The sequence below is a fragment of the Hermetia illucens genome, chromosome 2 (genome assembly GCF_905115235.1).
Source record: "Hermetia illucens chromosome 2, iHerIll2.2.curated.20191125, whole genome shotgun sequence".
NCBI classification, from domain to species: Eukaryota; Metazoa; Arthropoda; class Insecta; order Diptera; family Stratiomyidae; genus Hermetia; species Hermetia illucens.
In genome coordinates, this window is record NC_051850.1 from 20,461,010 (window position 1) to 20,482,943 (window position 21,934).

At 48.5% G+C, this 21,934-nt stretch overlaps 1 protein-coding gene across 2 annotated transcripts in view; it reads left to right on the top strand.

Moving 5' to 3' along the window:
* LOC119650009 (protein cycle) overlaps positions 1 to 21,934 on the top strand; it is a 94,624-nt gene that overhangs the window by 72,167 nt on the left and 523 nt on the right. Inside the window, exons 4-8 of one of the 2 annotated variants that reach the window (XM_038052477.1) lie at positions 20,187 to 20,635; positions 20,691 to 21,111; positions 21,178 to 21,435; positions 21,629 to 21,708; positions 21,766 to 21,882. In XM_038052477.1, the coding sequence (XP_037908405.1) occupies positions 20,187 to 20,635; positions 20,691 to 21,111; positions 21,178 to 21,435; positions 21,629 to 21,708; positions 21,766 to 21,882 (1,325 nt within the window). Of the gene's footprint in view, positions 1 to 20,186; positions 20,636 to 20,690; positions 21,112 to 21,177; positions 21,440 to 21,628; positions 21,709 to 21,765; positions 21,883 to 21,934 lie in introns of those variants that run through there. The other variant, XM_038052478.1, reaches the window with a different exon arrangement.

The window sequence follows — 21,934 nt, forward strand, 5'->3', positions numbered from 1 at the left end:
TGGGTCGCCTCCCCGTTCGAACGAGGTATCGCCCACAGCAATCCGACGATTTTGCATTTTTGCGAATTTTTACGACCCGGGGGTCGTGGAAATTTTCAATTTTCCTCGATTTCGGCCAGCCCCGCCGACCGTCGATTTTCGGCGATACCTGGCGTTTCTGTGGTCGTAGCGTTAAAATTGTTGGATTTCCTGAATCTGGGTCGCCTCCCCGTTCGAACGAGGTATCGCCCACAGCAATCCGACGATTTTGCATTTTTGCGAATTTTTCCGACCCGGGGGTCGTGGAAATTTTCAATTTTCCTCGATTTCGGCCAGCCCTTCCGACCGTCGATTTTCTGCGATACCTGGCGTTTCTGTGGTCGTAGCGTTAAAATTCTTGGATTTCCTGAATCTGGGTCGCCTCCCCGTTCGAACGAGGTATCGCCCACAGCAATCCGACGATTTTGCATTTTTGCGAATTTTTACGACCCGGGGGTCGTGGAAATTTTCAATTTTCCTCGATTTCGGCCAGCCCCTCCGGCCGTCGATTTTGTGCTATATTTGGCGTTTCTGTGGTCGCAGCGTTAAACTTCTTGGATTTCCTGAATCTGGGTCGCCTCCCCGTTCCTACGAGGTATCGCCCATAGCAATCCGACGATTTTGCATTTTTGCGAATTTTTACGACCCGAGGGTCGTGGAAATTTTCAATTTTCCTCGATTTCGGCCAGCCCCTCCGACCGTCGATTTTCTGCGATATCTGGCGTTACTGTGGTGGTAGCGTTAAAATTCTTGGATTTCCTGAATCTGGGTCGCCTCCCCGTTCGAACGAGGTATCGCCCACAGCAATCCGACGATTTTGCATTTTTGCGAATTTTTACGACCCGGGGGTCGTGGAAATTTTCAATTTTCCTCGATTTCGGCCAGCCCCTCCGGCCGTCGATTTTCTGCGATATCTGGCGTTTCTGTGGTCGTAGCGTTAAAATTCTTGGATTTCCTGAATCTGGGTCGCCTCCCCGTTCAAACGAGGTATCGCCCACAGCAATCCAACGATTTTGCATTTTTGCGAATTTTTACGACCCGGGGGTCGTGGAAATTTTCAATTTTCCTCGATTTCGGTCAGTCCCTCCGACCGTCGATTTTCTGCGATATCTGGCGTTTCTGTCGTCGTAGCGTTAACATTCTTGGATTTCCTGAATCTGGGTCGCCTCCCCGTTCGAACGAGGTATCGCCCACAGCAATCCGACGATTTTGCATTTTTGCGAATTTTTACGACCCGGGGGTCGTGGAAATTTTCAATTTTCCTCGATTTCGGCCAGCCCCTCCGGCCGTCGATTTTGTGCTATATCTGGCGTTTCTGTGGTGGCAGCGTTAAAATTCTTGGATTTCCTGAATCTGGGTCGCCTCCCCGTTCCTACGAGGTATCGCCCATAGCAATCCGACGATTTTGCATTTTTGCGAATTTTTACGACCCGGGGGTCGTGGAAATTTTCAATTTTCCTCGATTTCGGCCAGCCCCTCCGGCCGTCGATTTTCGGCGATATCTGGCGTTTCTGTGGTGGTAGCGTTAAAATTCTTGTATTTCCTGAATCTGGGTCGCCTCCCCGTTCGAACGAGGTATCGCCCACAGCAATCCGACGATTTCGCATTTTTGCGAATTTTTACGACCCGGGGGGTCGTGGAAATTTTCAATTTTCCTCGATTTCGGCCAGCCCTTCCGACCGTCGATTTTCTGCGATATCTGGCGTTTCTGTGGTCGTAGCGTTAACATTCTTGGATTTCCTGAATCTGGGTCGCCTCCCCGTTCGAACGAGGTATCGCCCACAGCAATCCGACGATTTTGCAGTTTTGCGAATTTTTACGACCCGGGGGTCGTGGAAATTTTCAATTTTCCTCGATTTCGGTCAGCCCCTCCGAGCGTCGATTTTGTGCGATATCTGGCGTTTCTGTGGTCGTAGCGTTAAAATTCTTGCATTTCCTGAATCTGGGTCGCCTCCCCGTTCGAACGAGGTAACGCCCACAGCAATCCGACGATTTTGCATTTTTGCGAATTTTTACGACCCGGGGGTCGTGGAAATTTTCAATTTTCCTCGATTTCGGCCAGCCCTTCCGGCCGTCGATTTTCTGCGATACCTGGCGTTTCTGTGGTCGTAGCGTTAAAATTCTTGTATTTCCTGAATCTGGGTCTCCTCCCCGTTCGAACGAGGTATCGCCCACAGCAATCCGACGATTTTGCATTTTTGCGAATTTTTACGACCCGGTTGTCGTGGAAATTTTCAATTTTCCTCGATTTCGGTCAGCCCCTCCGACCGTCGATTTTCTGCGATATCTGGCGTTTCTGTCGTCGTAGCGTTAACATTCTTGGATTTCCTGAATCTGGGTCGCCTCCCCGTTCGAACGAGGTATCGCCCACAGCAATCCGACGATTTTGCATTTTTGCGAATTTTTACGACCCGGGGGTCGTGGAAATTTTCAATTTTCCTCGATTTCGGCCAGCCCTGCCGACCGTCGATTTTCGGCGATATCTGGCGTTTCTGTGGTCGTAGCGTTGAAATTCTTGCATTTCCTGAATCTGGGTCGCCTCCCCGTTCGAACGAGGTATCGCCCACAGCAATCCGACGATTTTGCATTTTTGCGAATTTTTACGACCCGGGGGTCGTGGAAATTTTCAATTTTCCTCGATTTCGGCCAGCCCTTCCGACCGTCGATTTTCTGCGATACCTGGCGTTTCTGTATTCGTAGCGTTAAAATTCTTGTATTTCCTGAATCTGGGTCGCCTCCCCGTTCGAACGAGGTATCGCCCACAGCAATCCGACGATTTTGCATTTTTGCGAATTTTTACGACCCGGGGGTTGTGGAAATTTTCAATTTTCCTCGATTTCGGCCAGCCCCGCCGACCGTCGATTTTGTGCTATATCTGGCGTTTCTGTGGTGGCAGCGTTAAAATTCTTGGATTTCCTGAATCTGGGTCGCCTCCCCGTTCGAACGAGGTATCGCCCACAGCAATCCGACGATTTTGCATTTTTGCGAATTTTTACGACCCGGGGGTCGTGGAAATTTTCAATTTTCCTCGATTTCGGCCAGCCCCTCCGGCCGTCGATTTTCGGCGATATCTGGCGTTTCTGTGGTGGTAGCGTTAAAATTCTTGGATTTCCTGAATCTGGGTCGACTCCCCGTTCGAACGAGGTATCGCCCACAGCAATCCGACGATTTTGCATTTTTGCGAATTTTTACGACCCGGGGGTCGTGGAAATTTTCAATTTTCCTCGATTTCGGCCAGCCCTTCCGACCGTCGATTTTCTGCGATACCTGGCGTTTCTGTATTCGTAGCGTTAAAATTCTTGGATTTCCTGAATCTGGGTCGCCTCCCCGTTCGAACGAGGTATCGCCCACAGCAATCCGACGATTTTGCATTTTTGCGAATTTTTACGACCCGGGGGTCGTGTAAATTTACAATTTTCCTCGATTTCGGCCAGCCCCTCCGACCGTCGATTTTCTGCGATATCTGGCGTTTCTGTGGTGGTAGCGTTAAAATTCTTGGATTTCCTGAATCTGGGTCGCCTCCCCGTTCGAACGAGGTATCGCCCACAGCAATCCGACGATTTTGCATTTTTGCGAATTTTTGCGACCCGGGGGTCGTGGAAATTTTCAATTTTCCTCGATTTCGGCCAGCCCCTCCGACCGTCGATTTTCTGCGATATCTGGCGTTTCTGTGGTGGTAGCGTTAAAATTCTTGGATTTCCTGAATCTGGGTCGCCTCCCCGTTCGAACGAGGAATCGCCCACAGCAATCCGACGATTTTGCAGTTTTGCGAATTTTTACGACCCGGGGGTCGTGGAAATTTTCAATTTTCCTCGATTTCGGTCAGCCCCTCCGACCGTCGATTTTCTGCGATATCTGGCGTTTCTGTCGTCGTAGCGTTAACATTCTTGGATTTCCTGAATCTGGGTCGCCTCCCCGTTCGAACGAGGTATCGCCCACAGCAATCCGACGATTTTGCATTTTTGCGAATTTTTACGACCCGGGGGTCGTGGAAATTTTCAATTTTCCTCGATTTCGGCCAGCCCTGCCGACCGTCGATTTTCGGCGATATCTGGCGTTTCTGTGGTCGTAGCGTTAAAATTCTTGCATTTCCTGAATCTGGGTCGCCTCCCCGTTCGAACGAGGTATCGCCCACAGCAATCCGACGATTTTGCATTTTTGCGAATTTTTACGACCCGGTTGTCGTGGAAATTTTCAATTTTCCTCGATTTCGGCCAGCCCCTCCGGCCGTCGATTTTCGGCGATATCTGGCGTTTCTGTGGTGGTAGCGTTAAAATTCTTGGATTTCCTGAATCTGGGTCGCCTCCCCGTTCGAACGAGGTATCGCCCACAGCAATCCGACGATTTTGCATTTTTGCGAATTTTTACGACCCGGGGGTCGTGGAAATTTTCAATTTTCCTCGATTTCGGCCAGCCCTGCCGACCGTCGATTTTCTGCGATATCTGGCGTTTCTGTCGTCGTAGCGTTAACATTCTTGGATTTCCTGAATCTGGGTCGCCTCCCCGTTCGAACGAGGTATCGCCCACAGCAATCCGACGATTTTGCATTTTTGCGAATTTTTACGACCCGGGGGTCGTGGAAATTTTCAATTTTCCTCGATTTCGGCCAGCCCTGCCGACCGTCGATTTTCGGCGATATCTGGCGTTTCTGTGGTCGTAGCGTTAAAATTCTTGCATTTCCTGAATCTGGGTCGCCTCCCCGTTCGAACGAGGTATCGCCCACAGCAATCCGACGATTTTGCATTTTTGCGAATTTTTACGACCCGGTTGTCGTGGAAATTTTCAATTTTCCTCGATTTCGGCCAGCCCCTCCGGCCGTCGATTTTCGGCGATATCTGGCGTTTCTGTGGTGGTAGCGTTAAAATTCTTGGATTTCCTGAATCTGGGTCGACTCCCCGTTCGAACGAGGTATCGCCCACAGCAATCCGACGATTTTGCAGTTTTGCGAATTTTTACGAGCCGGGGGTCGTGGAAATTTTCAATTTTCCTCGATTTCGGTCAGCCCCTCCGAGCGTCGATTTTGTGCGATATCTGGCGTTTCTGTGGTCGTAGCGTTAAAATTCTTGCATTTCCTGAATCTGGGTCGCCTCCCCGTTCGAACGAGGTAACGCCCACAGCAATCCGACGATTTTGCATTTTTGCGAATTTTTACGACCCGGGGGTCGTGGAAATTTTCAATTTTCCTCGATTTCGGCCAGCCCTTCCGGCCGTCGATTTTCTGCGATACCTGGCGTTTCTGTGGTCGTAGCGTTAAAATTCTTGTATTTCCTGAATCTGGGTCGCCTCCCCGTTCGAACGAGGTATCGCCCACAGCAATCCAACGATTTTGCATTTTTGCGAATTTTTACGACCCGGGGGTCGTGGAAATTTTCAATTTTCCTCGATTTCGGTCAGCCCCTCCGACCGTCGATTTTCTGCGATATCTGGCGTTTCTGTCGTCGTAGCGTTAACATTCTTGGATTTCCTGAATCTGGGTCGCCTCCCCGTTCGAACGAGGTATCGCCCACAGCAATCCGACGATTTTGCATTTTTGCGAATTTTTACGACCCGGGGGTCGTGGAAATTTTCAATTTTCCTCGATTTCGGCCAGCCCTGCCGACCGTCGATTTCGGCGATATCTGGCGTTTCTGTGGTCGTAGCGTTAAAATTCTTGCATTTCCTGAATCTGGGTCGCCTCCCCGTTCGAACGAGGTATCGCCCACAGCAATCCGACGATTTTGCATTTTTGCGAATTTTTACGACCCGGGGGTCGTGGAAATTTTCAATTTTCCTCGATTTCGGCCAGCCCCTCCGGCCGTCGATTTTCGGCGATATCTGGCGTTTCTGTGGTGGTAGCGTTAAAATTCTTGGATTTCCTGAATCTGGGTCGACTCCCCGTTCGAACGAGGTATCGCCCACAGCAATCCGACGATTTTGCATTTTTGCGAATTTTTACGACCCGGGGGTCGTGGAAATTTTCAATTTTCCTCGATTTCGGCCAGCCCTTCCGACCGTCGATTTTCTGCGATACCTGGCGTTTCTGGGGTCGTAGCGTTAAAATTCTTGTATTTCCTGAATCTGGGTCGCCTCCCCGTTCGAACGAGGTATCGCCCACAGCAATCCGACGATTTCGCATTTTTGCGAATTTTTACGACCCGGGGGTCGTGGAAATTTTCAATTTTCCTTGATTTCGGCCAGCCCTTCCGACCGTCGATTTTCGGCGATATCTGGCGTTTCTGTGGTCGTAGCGTTAACATTCTTGGATTTCCTGAATCTGGGTCGCCTCCCCGTTCGAACGAGGTATCGCCCACAGCAATCCGACGATTTTGCATTTTTGCGAATTTTTACGACCCGGGGGTCGTGTAAATTTACAATTTTCCTCGATTTCGGCCAGCCCCTCCGACCGTCGATTTTCTGCTATATCTGGCGTTTCTGTGGTCGTAGCGTTAAAATTCTTGGATTTCCTGAATCTGGGTCGCCTCCCCGTTCGAACGAGGTATCGCCCGCAGCAATCCGACGATTTTGCATTTTTGCGAATTTTTACGACCCGGGGGTCGTGGAAATTTTCAATTTTCCTCGATTTCGGTCAGCCCCTCCGAGCGTCGATTTTGTGCGATATCTGGCGTTTCTGTGGTCGTAGCGTTAAAATTCTTGCATTTCCTGAATCTGGGTCGCCTCCCCGTTCGAACGAGGTATCGCCCGCAGCAATCCGACGATTTCGCATTTTTGCGAATTTTTACGACCCGGGGGTCGTGGAAATTTTCAATTTTCCTTGATTTCGGCCAGCCCTTCCGACCGTCGATTTTCTGCGATATCTGGCGTTTCTGTGGTCGTAGCGTTAACATTCTTGGATTTCCTGAATCTGGGTCGCCTCTCCGTTCGAACGAGGTATCGCCCACAGCAATCCGACGATTTTGCATTTTTGCGAATTTTTACGACCCGGGGGTCGTGGAAATTTTCAATTTTCCTCGATTTCGGTCAGCCCCTCCGAGCGTCGATTTTGTGCGATATCTGGCGTTTCTGTGGTCGTAGCGTTAAAATTCTTGCATTTCCTGAATCTGGGTCGCCTCCCCGTTCGAACGAGGTATCGCCCACAGCAATCCGACGATTTTGCATTTTTGCGAATTTTTACGACCCGGGGGTCGTGGAAATTTTCAATTTTCCTCGATTTCGGTCAGCCCCTCCGAGCGTCGATTTTGTGCGATATCTGGCGTTTCTGTGGTCGTAGCGTTAAAATTCTTGGATTTCCTGAATCTGGGTCGCCTCCCCGTTCGAACGAGGTATCGCCCACAGCAATCCGACGATTTTGCAGTTTTGCGAATTTTTACGACCCGGGGGTCGTGGAAATTTTCAATTTTCCTCGATTTCGGTCAGCCCCTCCGAGCGTCGATTTTCTGCGATATCTGGCGTTTCTGTGGTCGTAGCGTTAAAATTCTTGGATTTCCTGAATCTGGGTCGCCTCCCCGTTCGAACGAGGTATCGCCCACGGCAATCCGACGATTTTGCAGTTTTGCGAATTTTTACGACCCGGGGGTCGTGGAAATTTTCAATTTTCCTCGATTTCGGTCAGCCCCTCCGAGCGTCGATTTTGTGCGATATCTGGCGTTTCTGTGGTCGTAGCGTTAAAATTCTTGCATTTCCTGAATCTGGGTCGCCTCCCCGTTCGAACGAGGTATCGCCCACAGCAATCCGACGATTTTGCATTTTTGCGAATTTTTACGACCCGGGGGTCGTGGAAATTTTCAATTTTCCTCGATTTCGGTCAGCCCCTCCGAGCGTCGATTTTGTGCGATATCTGGCGTTTCTGTGGTCGTAGCGTTAAAATTCTTGGATTTCCTGAATCTGGGTCGCCTCCCCGTTCGAACGAGGTATCGCCCACAGCAATCCGACGATTTTGCAGTTTTGCGAATTTTTACGACCCGGGGGTCGTGGAAATTTTCAATTTTCCTCGATTTCGGTCAGCCCCTCCGAGCGTCGATTTTGTGCGATATCTGGCGTTTCTGTGGTCGTAGCGTTAAAGTTCTTGCATTTCCTGAATCTGGGTCGCCTCCCCGTTCGAACGAGGTATCGCCCACAGCAATCCGACGATTTAGCATTTTTGCGAACTTTTACGACCCGGGGGTCGTGGAAATTTTCAATTTTCCTCGATTTCGGTCAGCCCCTCCGAGCGTCGATTTTCTGCGATATCTGGCGTTTCTGTGGTCGTAGCGTTAAAATTCTTGGATTTCCTGAATCTGGGTCGCCTCCCCGTTCGAACGAGGTATCGCCCACAGCAATCCGACGATTTTGCATTTTTGCGAATTTTTACGACCCGGGGGTCGTGGAAATTTTCAATTTTCCTCGATTTCGGCCAGCCCCGCCGACCGTCGATTTTCTGCGATATCTGGCGTTTCTGTGGTCGTAGCGTTAAAATTCTTGGATTTCCTGAATCTGGGTCGCCTCCCCGTTCGAACGAGGTATCGCCCACAGCAATCCGACGATTTTGCAGTTTTGCGAATTTTTACGACCCGGGGGTCGTGGAAATTTTCAATTTTCCTCGAGTTCGGTCAGCCCCTCCGAGCGTCGATTTTGTGCGATATCTGGCGTTTCTGTGGTCGTAGCGCTAAAATTCTTGGATTTCCTGAATCTGGGTCGCCTCCCCGTTCGAACGAGGTATCGCCCACAGCAATCCGACGATTTTGCATTTTTGCGAATTTTTACGACCCGGGGGTCGTGGAAATTTTCAATTTTCCTCGATTTCGGCCAGCCCCGCCGACCGTCGATTTTCTGCGATATCTGGCGTTTCTGTGGTCGTAGCGTTAAAATTCTTGGATTTCCTGAATCTGGGTCGCCTCCCCGTTCGAACGAGGTATCGCCCACAGCAATCCGACGATTTTGCATTTTTGCGAATTTTTACGACCCGGGGGTCGTGGAAATTTTCAATTTTCCTCGATTTCGGCCAGCCCTTCCGACCGTCGATTTTCTGCGATACCTGGCGTTTCTGTGGTCGTAGCGTTAAAATTCTTGGATTTCCTGAATCTGGGTCGCCTCCCCGTTCGAACGAGGTATCGCCCACAGCAATCCGACGATTTTGCATTTTTGCGACTTTTTACGACCCGGGGGTCGTGGAAATTTTCAATTTTCCTCGATTTCGGCCAGCCCCTCCGGCCGTCGATTTTGTGCTATATCTGGCGTTTCTGTGGTCGCAGCGTTAAAATTCTTGGATTTCCTGAATCTGGGTCGCCTCCCCGTTCCTACGAGGTATCGCCCATAGCAATCCGACGATTTTGCATTTTTGCGAATTTTTACGACCCGAGGGTCGTGGAAATTTTCAATTTTCCTCGATTTCGGCCAGCCCCTCCGACCGTCGATTTTCTGCGATATCTGGCGTTTCTGTGGTCGTAGCGTTAAAATTCTTGCATTTCCTGAATCTGGGTCGCCTCCCCGTTCGAACGAGGTATCGCCCACAGCAATCCGACGATTTTGCATTTTTGCGAATTTTTACGACCCGGGGGTCGTGGAAATTTTCAATTTTCCTCGATTTTGGCCAGCCCCTCCGGCCGTCGATTTTCTGCGATATCTGGCGTTTCTGTGGTGGTAGCGTTGAAATTCTTGCATTTCCTGAATCTGGGTCGCCTCCCCGTTCGAACGAGGTATCGCCCACAGCAATCCGACGATTTTGCATTTTTGCGAATTTTTACGACCCGGGGGGTCGTGGAAATGTTCAATTTTCCTCGATTTCGGCCAGCCCTTCCGACCGTCGATTTTCTGCGATACCTGGCGTTTCTGTGGTCGTAGCGTTAAAATTCTTGGATTTCCTGAATCTGGGTCGCCTCCCCGTTCGAACGAGGTATCGCCCACAGCAATCCGACGATTTTGCATTTTTGCGAATTTTTACGACCCGGGGGTCGTGGAAATTTTCAATTTTCCTCGATTTCGGCCAGCCCCTTCGACCGTCGATTTTCTGCGATATCTGGCGTTTCTGTGGTGGTAGCGTTGAAATTCTTGCATTTCCTGAATCTGGGTCGCCTCCCCGTTCGAACGAGGTATCGCCCACAGCAATCCGACGATTTTGCATTTTTGCGAATTTTTACGACCCGAGGGTCGTGGAAATTTTCAATTTTCCTCGATTTCGGCCAGCCCCGCCGACCGTCGATTTTCTGCGATATCTGGCGTTTCTGTGGTCGTAGCGTTAAAATTCTTGGATTTCCTGAATCTGGGTCGCCTCCCCGTTCGAACGAGGTATCGCCCACAGCAATCCGACGATTTTGCATTTTTGCGAATTTTTACGACCCGGGGGTCGTGGAAATTTTCAATTTTCCTCGATTTCGGCCAGCCCCGCCGACCGTCGATTTTCTGCGATATCTGGCGTTTCTGTGGTCGTAGCGTTAAAATTCTTGGATTTCCTGAATCTGGGTCGCCTCCCCGTTCGAACGAGGTATCGCCCACAGCAATCCGACGATTTTGCATTTTTGCGAATTTTTACGACCCGGGGGTCGTGGAAATTTTCAATTTTCCTCGATTTCGGCCAGCCCCTTCGACCGTCGATTTTCTGCGATATCTGGCGTTTCTGTGGTGGTAGCGTTGAAATTCTTGCATTTCCTGAATCTGGGTCGCCTCCCCGTTCGAACGAGGTATCGCCCACAGCAATCCGACGATTTTGCATTTTTGCGAATTTTTACGACCCGGGGGTCGTGGAAATTTTCAATTTTCCTCGATTTCGGCCAGCCCCTTCGACCGTCGATTTTCTGCGATATCTGGCGTTTCTGTGGTGGTTGCGTTGAAATTCTTGCATTTCCTGAATCTGGGTCGCCTCCCCGTTCGAACGAGGTATCGCCCACAGCAGTCCGACGATTTTGAATTTTTGCGAATTTTTACGACCCGAGGGTCGTGGAAATTTTCAATTTTCCTCGATTTCGGCCAGCCCCGCCGACCGTCGATTTTCTGCGATATCTGGCGTTTCTGTGGTCGTAGCGTTAAAATTCTTGGATTTCCTGAATCTGGGTCGCCTCCCCGTTCGAACGAGGTATCGCCCACAGCAATCCGACGATTTTGCATTTTTGCAAATTTTTACGACCCGGGGGTCGTGGAAATTTTCAATTTTCCTCGATTTCGGCCAGCCCCTTCGACCGTCGATTTTATGCGATATCTGGCGTTTCTGTGGTGGTAGCGTTGAAATTCTTGCATTTCCTGAATTTGGGTCGCCTCCCCGTTCGAACGAGGTATCGCCCACAGCAATCCGACGATTTTGCATTTTTGCGAATTTTTACGACCCGAGGGTCGTGGAAATTTTCAATTTTCCTCGATTTCGGCCAGCCCCGCCGACCGTCGATTTTCTGCGATATCTGGCGTTTCTGTGGTCGTAGCGTTAAAATTCTTGGATTTCCTGAATCTGGGTCGCCTCCCCGTTCGAACGAGGTATCGCCCACAGCAATCCGACGATTTTGCATTTTTGCGAATTTTTACGACCCGGGGGTCGTGGAAATTTTCAATTTTCCTCGATTTCGGCCAGCCCCTTCGACCGTCGATTTTCTGCGATATCTGGCGTTTCTGTGGTGGTAGCGTTGAAATTCTTGCATTTCCTGAATCTGGGTCGCCTCCCCGTTCGAACGAGGTATCGCCCACAGCAATCCGACGATTTTGCATTTTTGCGAATTTTTACGACCCGGGGGTCGTGGAAATTTTCAATTTTCCTCGATTTCGGCCAGCCCCTTCGACCGTCGATTTTCTGCGATATCTGGCGTTTCTGTGGTCGTAGCGTTAAAATTCTTGGATTTCCTGAATCTGGGTCGCCTCCCCGTTCGAACGAGGTATCGCCCACAGCAATCCGACGATTTTGCATTTTTGCGAATTTTTACGACCCGGGGGTCGTGGAAATTTTCAATTTTCCTCGATTTCGGCCAGCCCCGCCGACCGTCGATTTTCTGCGATATCTGGCGTTTCTGTGGTCGTAGCGTTAAAATTCTTGGATTTCCTGAATCTGGGTCGCCTCCCCGTTCGAACGAGGTATCGCCCACAGCAATCCGACGATTTTGCATTTTTGCGAATTTTTACGACCCGGGGGTCGTGGAAATTTTCAATTTTCCTCGATTTCGGCCAGCCCCTTCGACCGTCGATTTTCTGCGATATCTGGCGTTTCTGTGGTGGTAGCGTTGAAATTCTTGCATTTCCTGAATCTGGGTCGCCTCCCCGTTCGAACGAGGTATCGCCCACAGCAATCCGACGATTTTGCATTTTTGCGAATTTTTACGACCCGGGGGTCGTGGAAATTTTCAATTTTCCTCGATTTCGGCCAGCCCCTTCGACCGTCGATTTTCTGCGATATCTGGCGTTTCTGTGGTGGTAGCGTTGAAATTCTTGCATTTCCTGAATCTGGGTCGCCTCCCCGTTCGAACGAGGTATCGCCCACAGCAATCCGACGATTTTGCATTTTTGCGAATTTTTACGACCCGAGGGTCGTGGAAATTTTCAATTTTCCTCGATTTCGGCCAGCCCCGCCGACCGTCGATTTTCTGCGATATCTGGCGTTTCTGTGGTCGTAGCGTTAACATTCTTGGATTTCCTGAATCTGGGTCGCCTCCCCGTTCGAACGAGGTATCGCCCACAGCAATCCGACGATTTTGCATTTTTGCGAATTTTTACGACCCGGGGGTCGTGGAAATTTTCAATTTTCCTCGATTTCGGCCAGCCCCTTCGACCGTCGATTTTCTGCGATATCTGGCGTTTCTGTGGTGGTAGCGTTGAAATTCTTGCATTTCCTGAATCTGGGTCGCCTCCCCGTTCGAACGAGGTATCGCCCACAGCAATCCGACGATTTTGCATTTTTGCGAATTTTTACGACCCGAGGGTCGTGGAAATTTTCAATTTTCCTCGATTTCGGCCAGCCCCGCCGACCGTCGATTTTCTGCGATATCTGGCGTTTCTGTGGTCGTAGCGTTAAAATTCTTGGATTTCCTGAATCTGGGTCGCCTCCCCGTTCGAACGAGGTATCGCCCACAGCAATCAGACGATTTTGCATTTTTGCGAATTTTTACGACCCGGGGGTCGTGGAAATTTTCAATTTTCCTCGATTTCGGCCAGCCCCTCCGACCGTCGATTTTCTGCGAAATCTGGCCTTTCTGTGGTCGTAGCGTTAAAATTCTTGGATTTCCTGAATCTGGGTCGCCTCCCCGTTCGAACGAGGTATCGCCCACAGTAATCCGACGATTTTGCATTTTTGCGAATTTTTACGACCCGGGGGTCGTGGAAATTTTCAAGTTTCCTCGATTTCGGCCAGCCCCTCCGACCGTCAATTTTCTGCGATATCTGGCGTTTCTGTGGTCGTAGCGTTAAAATTCTTGGATTTCCTGAATCTGGGTCGCCTCCCCGTTCGAACGAGGTATCGCCCACAGTAATCCGACGATTTTGCATTTTTGCGAATTTTTACGACCCGGAGGTCGTGGAAATTTTTAATTTTCCTCGATTTCGGCCACCCCCTCCGACCGTCGATTTTCGGCGATATCTGGCGTTTCTGTGGTCGTAGCGTTAAAATTCTTGGATTTCCTGAATCTGGGTCGCCTCCCCGTTCGAACGAGGTATCGCCCACAGCAATCCGACGATTTTGCATTTTTGCGAATTTTTACGACCCGGGGGTCGTGGAAATTTTCAATTTTCCTCGATTTCGGTCAGCCCCTCCGACCGTCGATTTTCTGCGATATCTGGCGTTTCTGTGGTCGTAACGTTAAAATTCTTGGATTTCCTGAATCTGGGTCGCCTCCTCGTTCGAACGAGGTATCGCCCACAGCAATCCGACGATTTTGCATTTTTGCGAATTTTTACGACCCGGGGGTCGTGGAAATTTTCAATTTTCCTCGATTTCCGCCAGCCCCTCCGACCGTCGATTTTCTGCGAAATCTGGCCTTTCTGTGGTCGTAGCGTTAAAATTCTTGGATTTCCTGAATCTGGGTCGCCTCCCCGTTCGAACGAGGTATCGCCCACAGTAATCCGACGATTTTGCATTTTTGCGAATTTTTACGACCCGGGGGTCGTGGAAATTTTCAAGTTTCCTCGATTTCGGCCAGCCCCTCCGACCGTCAATTTTCTGCGATATCTGGCGTTTCTGTGGTCGTAGCGTTAAAATTCTTGGATTTCCTGAATCTGGGTCGCCTCCCCGTTCGAACGAGGTATCGCCCACAGTAATCCGACGATTTTGCATTTTTGCGAATTTTTACGACCCGGAGGTCGTTGAAAAAATTTTCAATTTTCCTCGATTTCGGCCAGCCCCTCCGCGGGGGTCGTGGAAATTTTCATTTCTACTGTCTGAACAAACTGTACCGCAAGGACTAGGCGCTAGTTTTACCCTTAGTGTTGATTGTATTTATTCAATTTTGGGCACTGAAGATGTTAAGCGGCTTCCACGTGTATCTTTCAGTTACGTAGCCATCTTCAATCTTGTACTAGATAAGTAGTAATGAACAGTAAAACAGTTAAATGGCACGAACTGAGAAGTGGGAGATTACTTGTCTTATTACTTTAGGTGATGGAGATCGAGTTTCCTTGCTGGAATAATTTCTCTCTTTGCTAGTTTTATGTAACTTTGGTGTCGATTTCAAGTTTTCCGATAAACCACCCTTAGGGCGATGTCCAAAAAGGATTGCTGTTCTTAATGATAATTCTCTTAAGCTGATTTATGTATTTATTTGCTATTATCCTCCTTAATCATGAATTAATGATTGTGATGATCTCTCGGGTAATTGACCTTTGGTAGGTTCTGTTGTCACAAATTAAGTTCATCTCTCTATAGTCAGGATGTCACTTGTGTGGGTGGTTTTTATTCCAGTGGGGACCCAAGCATAGGTGAAGGAAAAATGAAGTTTTTATAAGATGATGTGTAAGGGACTGAAGTGTTCAAAGGACCCCACACATTCCCGGGCCTGGCTGGAATAGAGGCAAGAAAGCGCATGTCGAACACGTCGATGAAGCTTTAGTATTTGCGGTTAGGCTTTCACGGCCAAAGATTGTTAGCTTCCTGGGATACTTCCTCACCTGTTGGTCGAATTCGGCCACTAACACCTATCTGCGTCATATCATCGGAATGCACTGGTGCGACACTATCTCAAACAAAAAACTTGGTCGGCCCACAGACCTGGCACTCGTACGCATTGTGATCGGAAGGCCTAAGTGGCAGTGGAGAGATCACACAAGTGGCCGCAATTGCATTGCGAGCTACGCCATGCGGTGGAATAAATTTACTTTCCACAGATGGGGAAGGTTGGGTCTTCCCATGGGCACTTGGCACAGGACAATTGAGAAAGAGTGAATGCGGCTTAGGAAATCGTGGGTGCTGAAGGGCATTTCAGTTAACTGCGAGTGAAGGCGTGTAGGTGTTGTTGATGCGCTATAACCCACTAAAGGGTAAATAGCAACCATATATATTAAAATATATAATAAAATGTCAGAATCATATTGAAATGAGTAGTCGGACACACACAATGAATATGGGAAATATAAACAATATAAATGAAACCATCGTACATTCATAGGAGATCCACAAAACCTTTCATACCTAAAACGACTAGCTTCCAGTTTGTAACTTCTTTGTTAATAAATCAACATAAGCCATCGAGCACTCACTGTAACTTAGTGATCGAATTAAATACCTTCCTGGAAATGACGGGAGAAATAAAGTACGAAAATGGAGTACTTTTAGGGTCAGGTTTGATGGTGGTTTAAAGAGTTGAGTAGGGAAACGATAAGTGAACACAACATCATTACAATATTGCACTTTGCTTTATGAAGAATTTACTTCAGTTTGTAAGGATCTACTTCGGTTTGTAAGCCCACACGTGCGCCCCAGACCGTCGCCCAACCGCCGGAGTTACAGCCGGCGCCTGTGGGACTCGCACCCACTACAAACCATCACGGTCTCTCCAGTCTCAGCCCCGCAGGACCACCATTTAGGCATTACTTCGCGGGGTAGATTTGCCCTTAGGCACTCGTCCTTCTTCTACTTGCGACTTTCCTCCTTCTTTGTTCTTTCAGCGACTTCTTCTGCATTTGCATGATTGCGGAGCAAACCGTAAGCCACTTATCCTCAGACATCAGTAGCTCTGCAACTAAGTTCTCCGGGCTCACGCTCCCGCCCAGCATTTGGTATAAGCTCCTCCTCACCATTGCAAATCTTGGGCAATGAAACATCACATGCTCTGGATCCTCCGGTATGCCACCGAATCTGGGACAATTCGGAGAATCATCCAACCGGAAGCGGTGCAGATACTGCCTGTAGCAACCACCGTGTCCCGTGAGGAACTGGGTAATGTGGTAGTTGATCTCTCCATGTTTCCGCTCAAGCCACACCCTAATGTTGGGAATCACCCTGTCCATCCACCGACCTTTTGTAGACTCGTCCCATCTGCTTTGCCAGAGATCATGCCGCATTTTGACGCTCTGTGTACCCCTCCATAAGTCTTGCATGGTACAGCACACTCATTTCTTTACCCAGAATGTCGACAGGGATCATGCCTGCCGCCAGCAATACTGCCTCATCTGATGTGGTTCTAAAACACTGCAAACCCTCAAAGCCATCAGTTGGTAAACCGAGTACACTTGCTTCCGTCTCTGAGAGTTTACAAGCGCCTCTGTCCACACAGGTGACGAGTAGAGCAGGATAGAGCGCAACACTCCGGCTAGCAGAAATCTTCGGCAGTATTTCGACACACCAATATTCTGCAACATTTTTGCAAATGCCGTCGTGGCACTGGCTGCCTTTTGGCATGCATATTCTCGGTGTTCCCTAAAGCACAATTTGGTGTCAATTATTACCAACAAGCATTTGATAGCCAGCTTTGATACGACCGTATATCCACCGACCTTCGCTTTCACAGTGTTATTGTTCCTGCAGTTGATTATTAAGACCCCTTTCGTTTTGGCGTCCGCCAGGGTGTTTCCATCGCGTAGATCTCCACATCTTCTGGGTGTTTTGCTGTAACCACCACAGCTAGGTTATCAGCAAAGCCGACAATCGTAGTCTCTTCTGGGACGGGAAGAGCAAGCGCCGACAATGTACTCTTTGGGGTCCTCATCCGTCCCGTACCAGAGAGTCCTCTCTAAAAGGTAGTTTTCCACCAAATTCGCTAAATATCCGGGGACACATGTCAGCCAACGCCCCTCTAATTCTGTTCCAGTTTGCCGAGTTGAATACGTTTTTGACATCTAGCGCCAACACGGCACAGCAGCCGCCAGAAATCGGTGTACCTTTTGCCAGGTTTACCACCATGTTAATTGCATCCACCGTAGAGTGGGTACGTCGAAAACCATACCAGCGTTCCGACAAACCATTGCTGACTTCGACGATGGGCAAGAGTCTTTTATAAACGACTCTCTCCATCATCTTCCCAAGGGAATCTAGCAGAAAAATTGGATGATACCACGCTGGGTTTCCAGGTGGCTTGCCAGGTTTCGGAATCAACACCAACTTTTGCTTTTTCCACTGGACAGGGAATATTCCTTCTTTTAGGCACGCCTCGAAGGTGTTGGCGGGAAGGTCGGGCCTAATCTTCACTGCCCGTTTCAAAGCTCGGTTGGGGATAGCATCCAAACCTGGGACCTTATTGTCACCAATCCTATCACATATTTCCCGCAACTACTCGACAGTTACTGGAGGTATTATGCCCTCATTTAGCTGGACAACCATTTGCCTTCCCTATTTTCGTGGTGAGGGAACAGAGTTGTAACAATCTGTTTCAGGAGACGCGGACAGGTCACCTGGGGTGATCTCCGCAGCCTTCTCATTACCACACTGTAGACCTCGCCCAAGGGTTTATGTCGGCATGGCTGTTTGAAGCAGTTCTTTTTACTCCTCCGAATGGCTTCTTTTAGGTGGCCACGCAATTGCCTGTCTGCCTCCTCTCGACCGTCACCTCCATGCCTGGAAACATGCGGATTTCATTGTTCCACCAGTAGTTGGGTTGAATAGTGGGGAGCCTTCTTGCATAGTAGCATTGCATAATTCTGTCACCCATCGGGTGATTTGTGTGGCTTTTTCTCTAGCCATATCATTCAGGGATATTTCGTGTTTGAGCGCCGAGGAAAACTATCCAGCTGTCCAGCCGAGCATGCCACCGGGCATTCTGCGAGAACTCTTTTTCGAGCTTTATCCGCACTTGATTTCTATGCAGATTGCCTGGTAGTCGATGTCAGTATAGTCCTCACTCACATGCCAAGCGACTCTACTAGCTAAAGTGGCACTCACGTATGTCGGGTCCACTATAGACCCCAGACCCCTTCCCCGGAAAGTGAACAAAGCCCCAACATTCGCCAGTACCACGTCTAGCTCCGCGAATGCTTTGAGGAGAACACGTCTCCTCGCATTAGTTGTCCGGCTGCCCCATGCAAGAGTCCGCGCATTAAAATCGCCTGCTATTATGGTCGGTCAACGTCCTCTTGCATCCAAAATCAGAGCGGGAAGCATCTACTCATACTCGGCGAGTGTAGCGCTTGGTGGAGCATAGCTGTAAGTGTAAATGCCTTTCACCTTCGCTCTGGTAAAATCCTCCTCCGGGTGTTCTATTATTTCCTCGAAGGCTTGTTCCCCACAAGCCCATAGCGCAGTTTAGCTCGTTTGGTCTTTCACCCAAATGCTACCACTATGGTTTCGATATGGCTCACTTATTATGGCTATATTAATGTTTTTCTCGCGGATGGTTTGCGAGAGTAGATACTGCGCCGCCTCGTAGTGGTTGAGGTTGATTTCTCCTTGTTGAGTCCTCCTGTATTCCGTACACCTGCTGCTGTCTGCAATGTGCCGATGATCCACACCCTCCTTCCCTTTGCACAGAAGGCAATTTGGATCAGCTCCGGAGTCCTTGCTGCTGTGGCCTTTCACTGCGCATCTCTTGTATTGCTTCGAACTGTCATTTGGACTAGTGAATGCCTTCGCAATATGACCGAAGCCAAGGCATCTAATCCTCCGCTTTAACACCAGTCTATTCTCACTCTCCCTGCTGCTAACAGTTTGAACGTGTTCCCTATTAGTAGGCTGATGATGGCGGTTTGTGTTCCCCCGTGGGCTTTCCACCGCTGGCTTTTGTAGTCGAGGAAGATCGAACTACTTCTCTTTCGTCGTGATTTCATCTAAATCTTTGCAGATTATAGTGATCTCCGGCCTACTAGCCCTTATGTCGGCTTCCTGTCCTAACGACTTTCCGATTTGGGTCAAGAATTTGTCCGCGGTTACATTCTTGGATTTCTGAGGCTCCAACATAAGGACTCCCTTCTGGGACCGTCTAATGCGGCTGGCATTGTCTCCTAAGTTGGTGAGTTCCGTGTCTGTATTCACTCTCCCGAGAATGTCGGCGTATGACCCTTCACCTCGTTTGGAAATGATAATCACCTCCGGTCTTATCTTCCTCCGATCATTTCTTTTCCGCAGTCTCACTTTCCTCCAATCTTCCGGAACCGCCTTTGAAGGTCCGGCCCCTTTTCTCGAGGTCGCCGCTGCAATAGTTCCACCGGCAGCTTCAGTCGTAGTTCTCATGAGCTCCGCCTTTTTTGGAGTTGAATCCTTTTTTCTTTTCAAGGTTTGCTGGCCTGTTGAGTCGTTCAGCTTTTCGCGCAGCCTCTTCCCTGGTTTCTACCCTTTTGTATTTTGAACAGGCGTTACTTGAGTTGCCTGGTTCACTTTTTAATCAACGACTTTCCCCCTCGTTCGTCCTGGATCTTACCGTACGCCAAAAGGATGCCTCTTATCGTGGCCCTTATATTCTGGTGAATGTTCCTGCGCTCCTTTATGAATTCACACACTCCCTGGGCAGTAAAGGCAGCTCCAGGCTGATCGTTGCCTAAAACATCGCTCGGGTGATTCGGCTTCAAGGATTCTTCCTCATCGAAGATTCCCGCTACGCACTTCCCACTGGGGGTAGCCATCGCGGGTGATCTGCGAAGAAAGGAACTTCTTCTGAAAGGGTCCGTCAATGGAGCCAGTTCCAGTAGTCAAGGTTCCCACTATTGAGACACTGAGGTCGTCGGCACTGGGTTTCCGAAGCCCTGCACCGTCACTTTATTCTCCTTCTGTTCCTCCATATTTGGTTTTATTCCTGCGAATCCTTCCCATAGCCTTAAACGGGTAACCTCTGACCTCTATTATTTTGCCCAAACTTAAAATAATCAAATAAATTTAATGTTATATATTAGACTTCAACAAAATACATATATTTTATTTTTCTCCTTTCCAGACAAAATCATAGCGAAATCGAGAAACGTAGACGCGACAAAATGAACACCTACATAACAGAGCTGTCAGCCATGGTGCCCATGTGCCACGCTATGTCCCGAAAACTTGATAAGCTCACGGTCCTCAGGATGGCAGTGCAGCATTTGAAAACAATACGAGGGGCTGTGCATTCGTATACGGAAGGACATTACAAACCTACATTCCTGTCTGACCAAGAACTGAAAATGTTAATTCTTCAAGCTGCCGAAGGATTCCTATTCGTTGTGGGCTGCGACCGAGGGCGTATTCTGTACGTTTCAGAATCAGTAAACCAGGTTTTAAATTATACACAAGGTGAATTACTAGGTCAGAGTTGGTTCGATATCCTGCATCCAAAAGACGTAGCCAAAGTGAAAGAGCAGCTTTCTTCATCAGACTTGAGTCCTAGGGAGCGGCTGATAGATGCGAAGAGTACGTAAAACGAATAGATCGAAGAAAGTCATTATCAAGAAATGTTTTTTTATAGCTATGCTTCCTGTTAAAACTGATGTTCCACAAGGATTATCGAGGCTATGTCCTGGAGCCCGGCGCTCGTTCTTTTGTCGAATGAAGTGTAAAATTTCCGCACAAATCAAGGAGGAGAGCGACTCGACGTCAAGCAGTCATCGACGGAAAAACAAACTGAACTCGGATAAAAAGTATAGCGTAATCCAATGCACAGGATACCTGAAGTCATGGGCACCGGCCAAGATTGGTCTTGAAGAGCAGGAAACAGAATCCGATAGTGACTCCTGTAACCTCTCATGTCTTGTGGCAGTGGGCAGGATACCACCGAATGTCCTCTCTCCAAATGTAAATCCTCCAGCCAATAACTATCCAAATATTAGATCAATACAGTTTATGTCTAGACATGCAATGGACGGTAAATTCCTTTTCGTTGATCAGAGGTATCATTGAAAGATTTCCTGTTCACACTGTCATCCGTTTCTACATCATCCTTTCCTGAATTGCAGAGCAACACTCGTTTTAGGATTCCTACCTCAAGAACTTCTCGGTACAAGTATGTATGAATATTATCACCACGAGGACATCCCTTCCATAGCTGAATCGCACAAAGCAGCTTTGCAAACCACCGAAAAAGTCACAACGCTGATATACCGATTTCGAACAAAGGATAACTATTTTATCCGATTGCAAAGCGACTGGAAAGCATTCAAAAATCCTTGGACAAAAGACGTGGAGTACTTGATAGCAAAAAATTCCGTCATACTGTAAGGATTTGTCGATAATGAGTATAATTGCGGGGCATCCATTGAAAACCTGAAGAATCATTACTTTAACCAAATATTCTGTCATACCCTTCTTGGTATGAAAGAAGATCTAGGACCACTTTCCAATGCACCTCGCAATTATACTTTAATTTCTCAACCCCTGCATATCCTTGCTCATTTTAATTCATTCCAGAACTGACTACAGAGAGGCCCCCGGATACAGGCCAGACGGCCCTAATAATGTCTCTACAAACTTTGACTTCTTTAATCAACGTAAGCCCTAGTAGTAAGCATCGCACTCTCAGTAACGTAACCAGTTTCAATTTTTAGCTAATGGACGTGATATTCATAGGATTATTAACACTCATATAGAAGCTAGTAAAATAGGTCGACAAATAGCTGAGCAAGTTCTAGATTATCAAAGGCGCATTAGCGACTCCTCTGCAGGTAATTGACTATAACATTATATGGTATTTATATCAAACGTATGAAAATATCC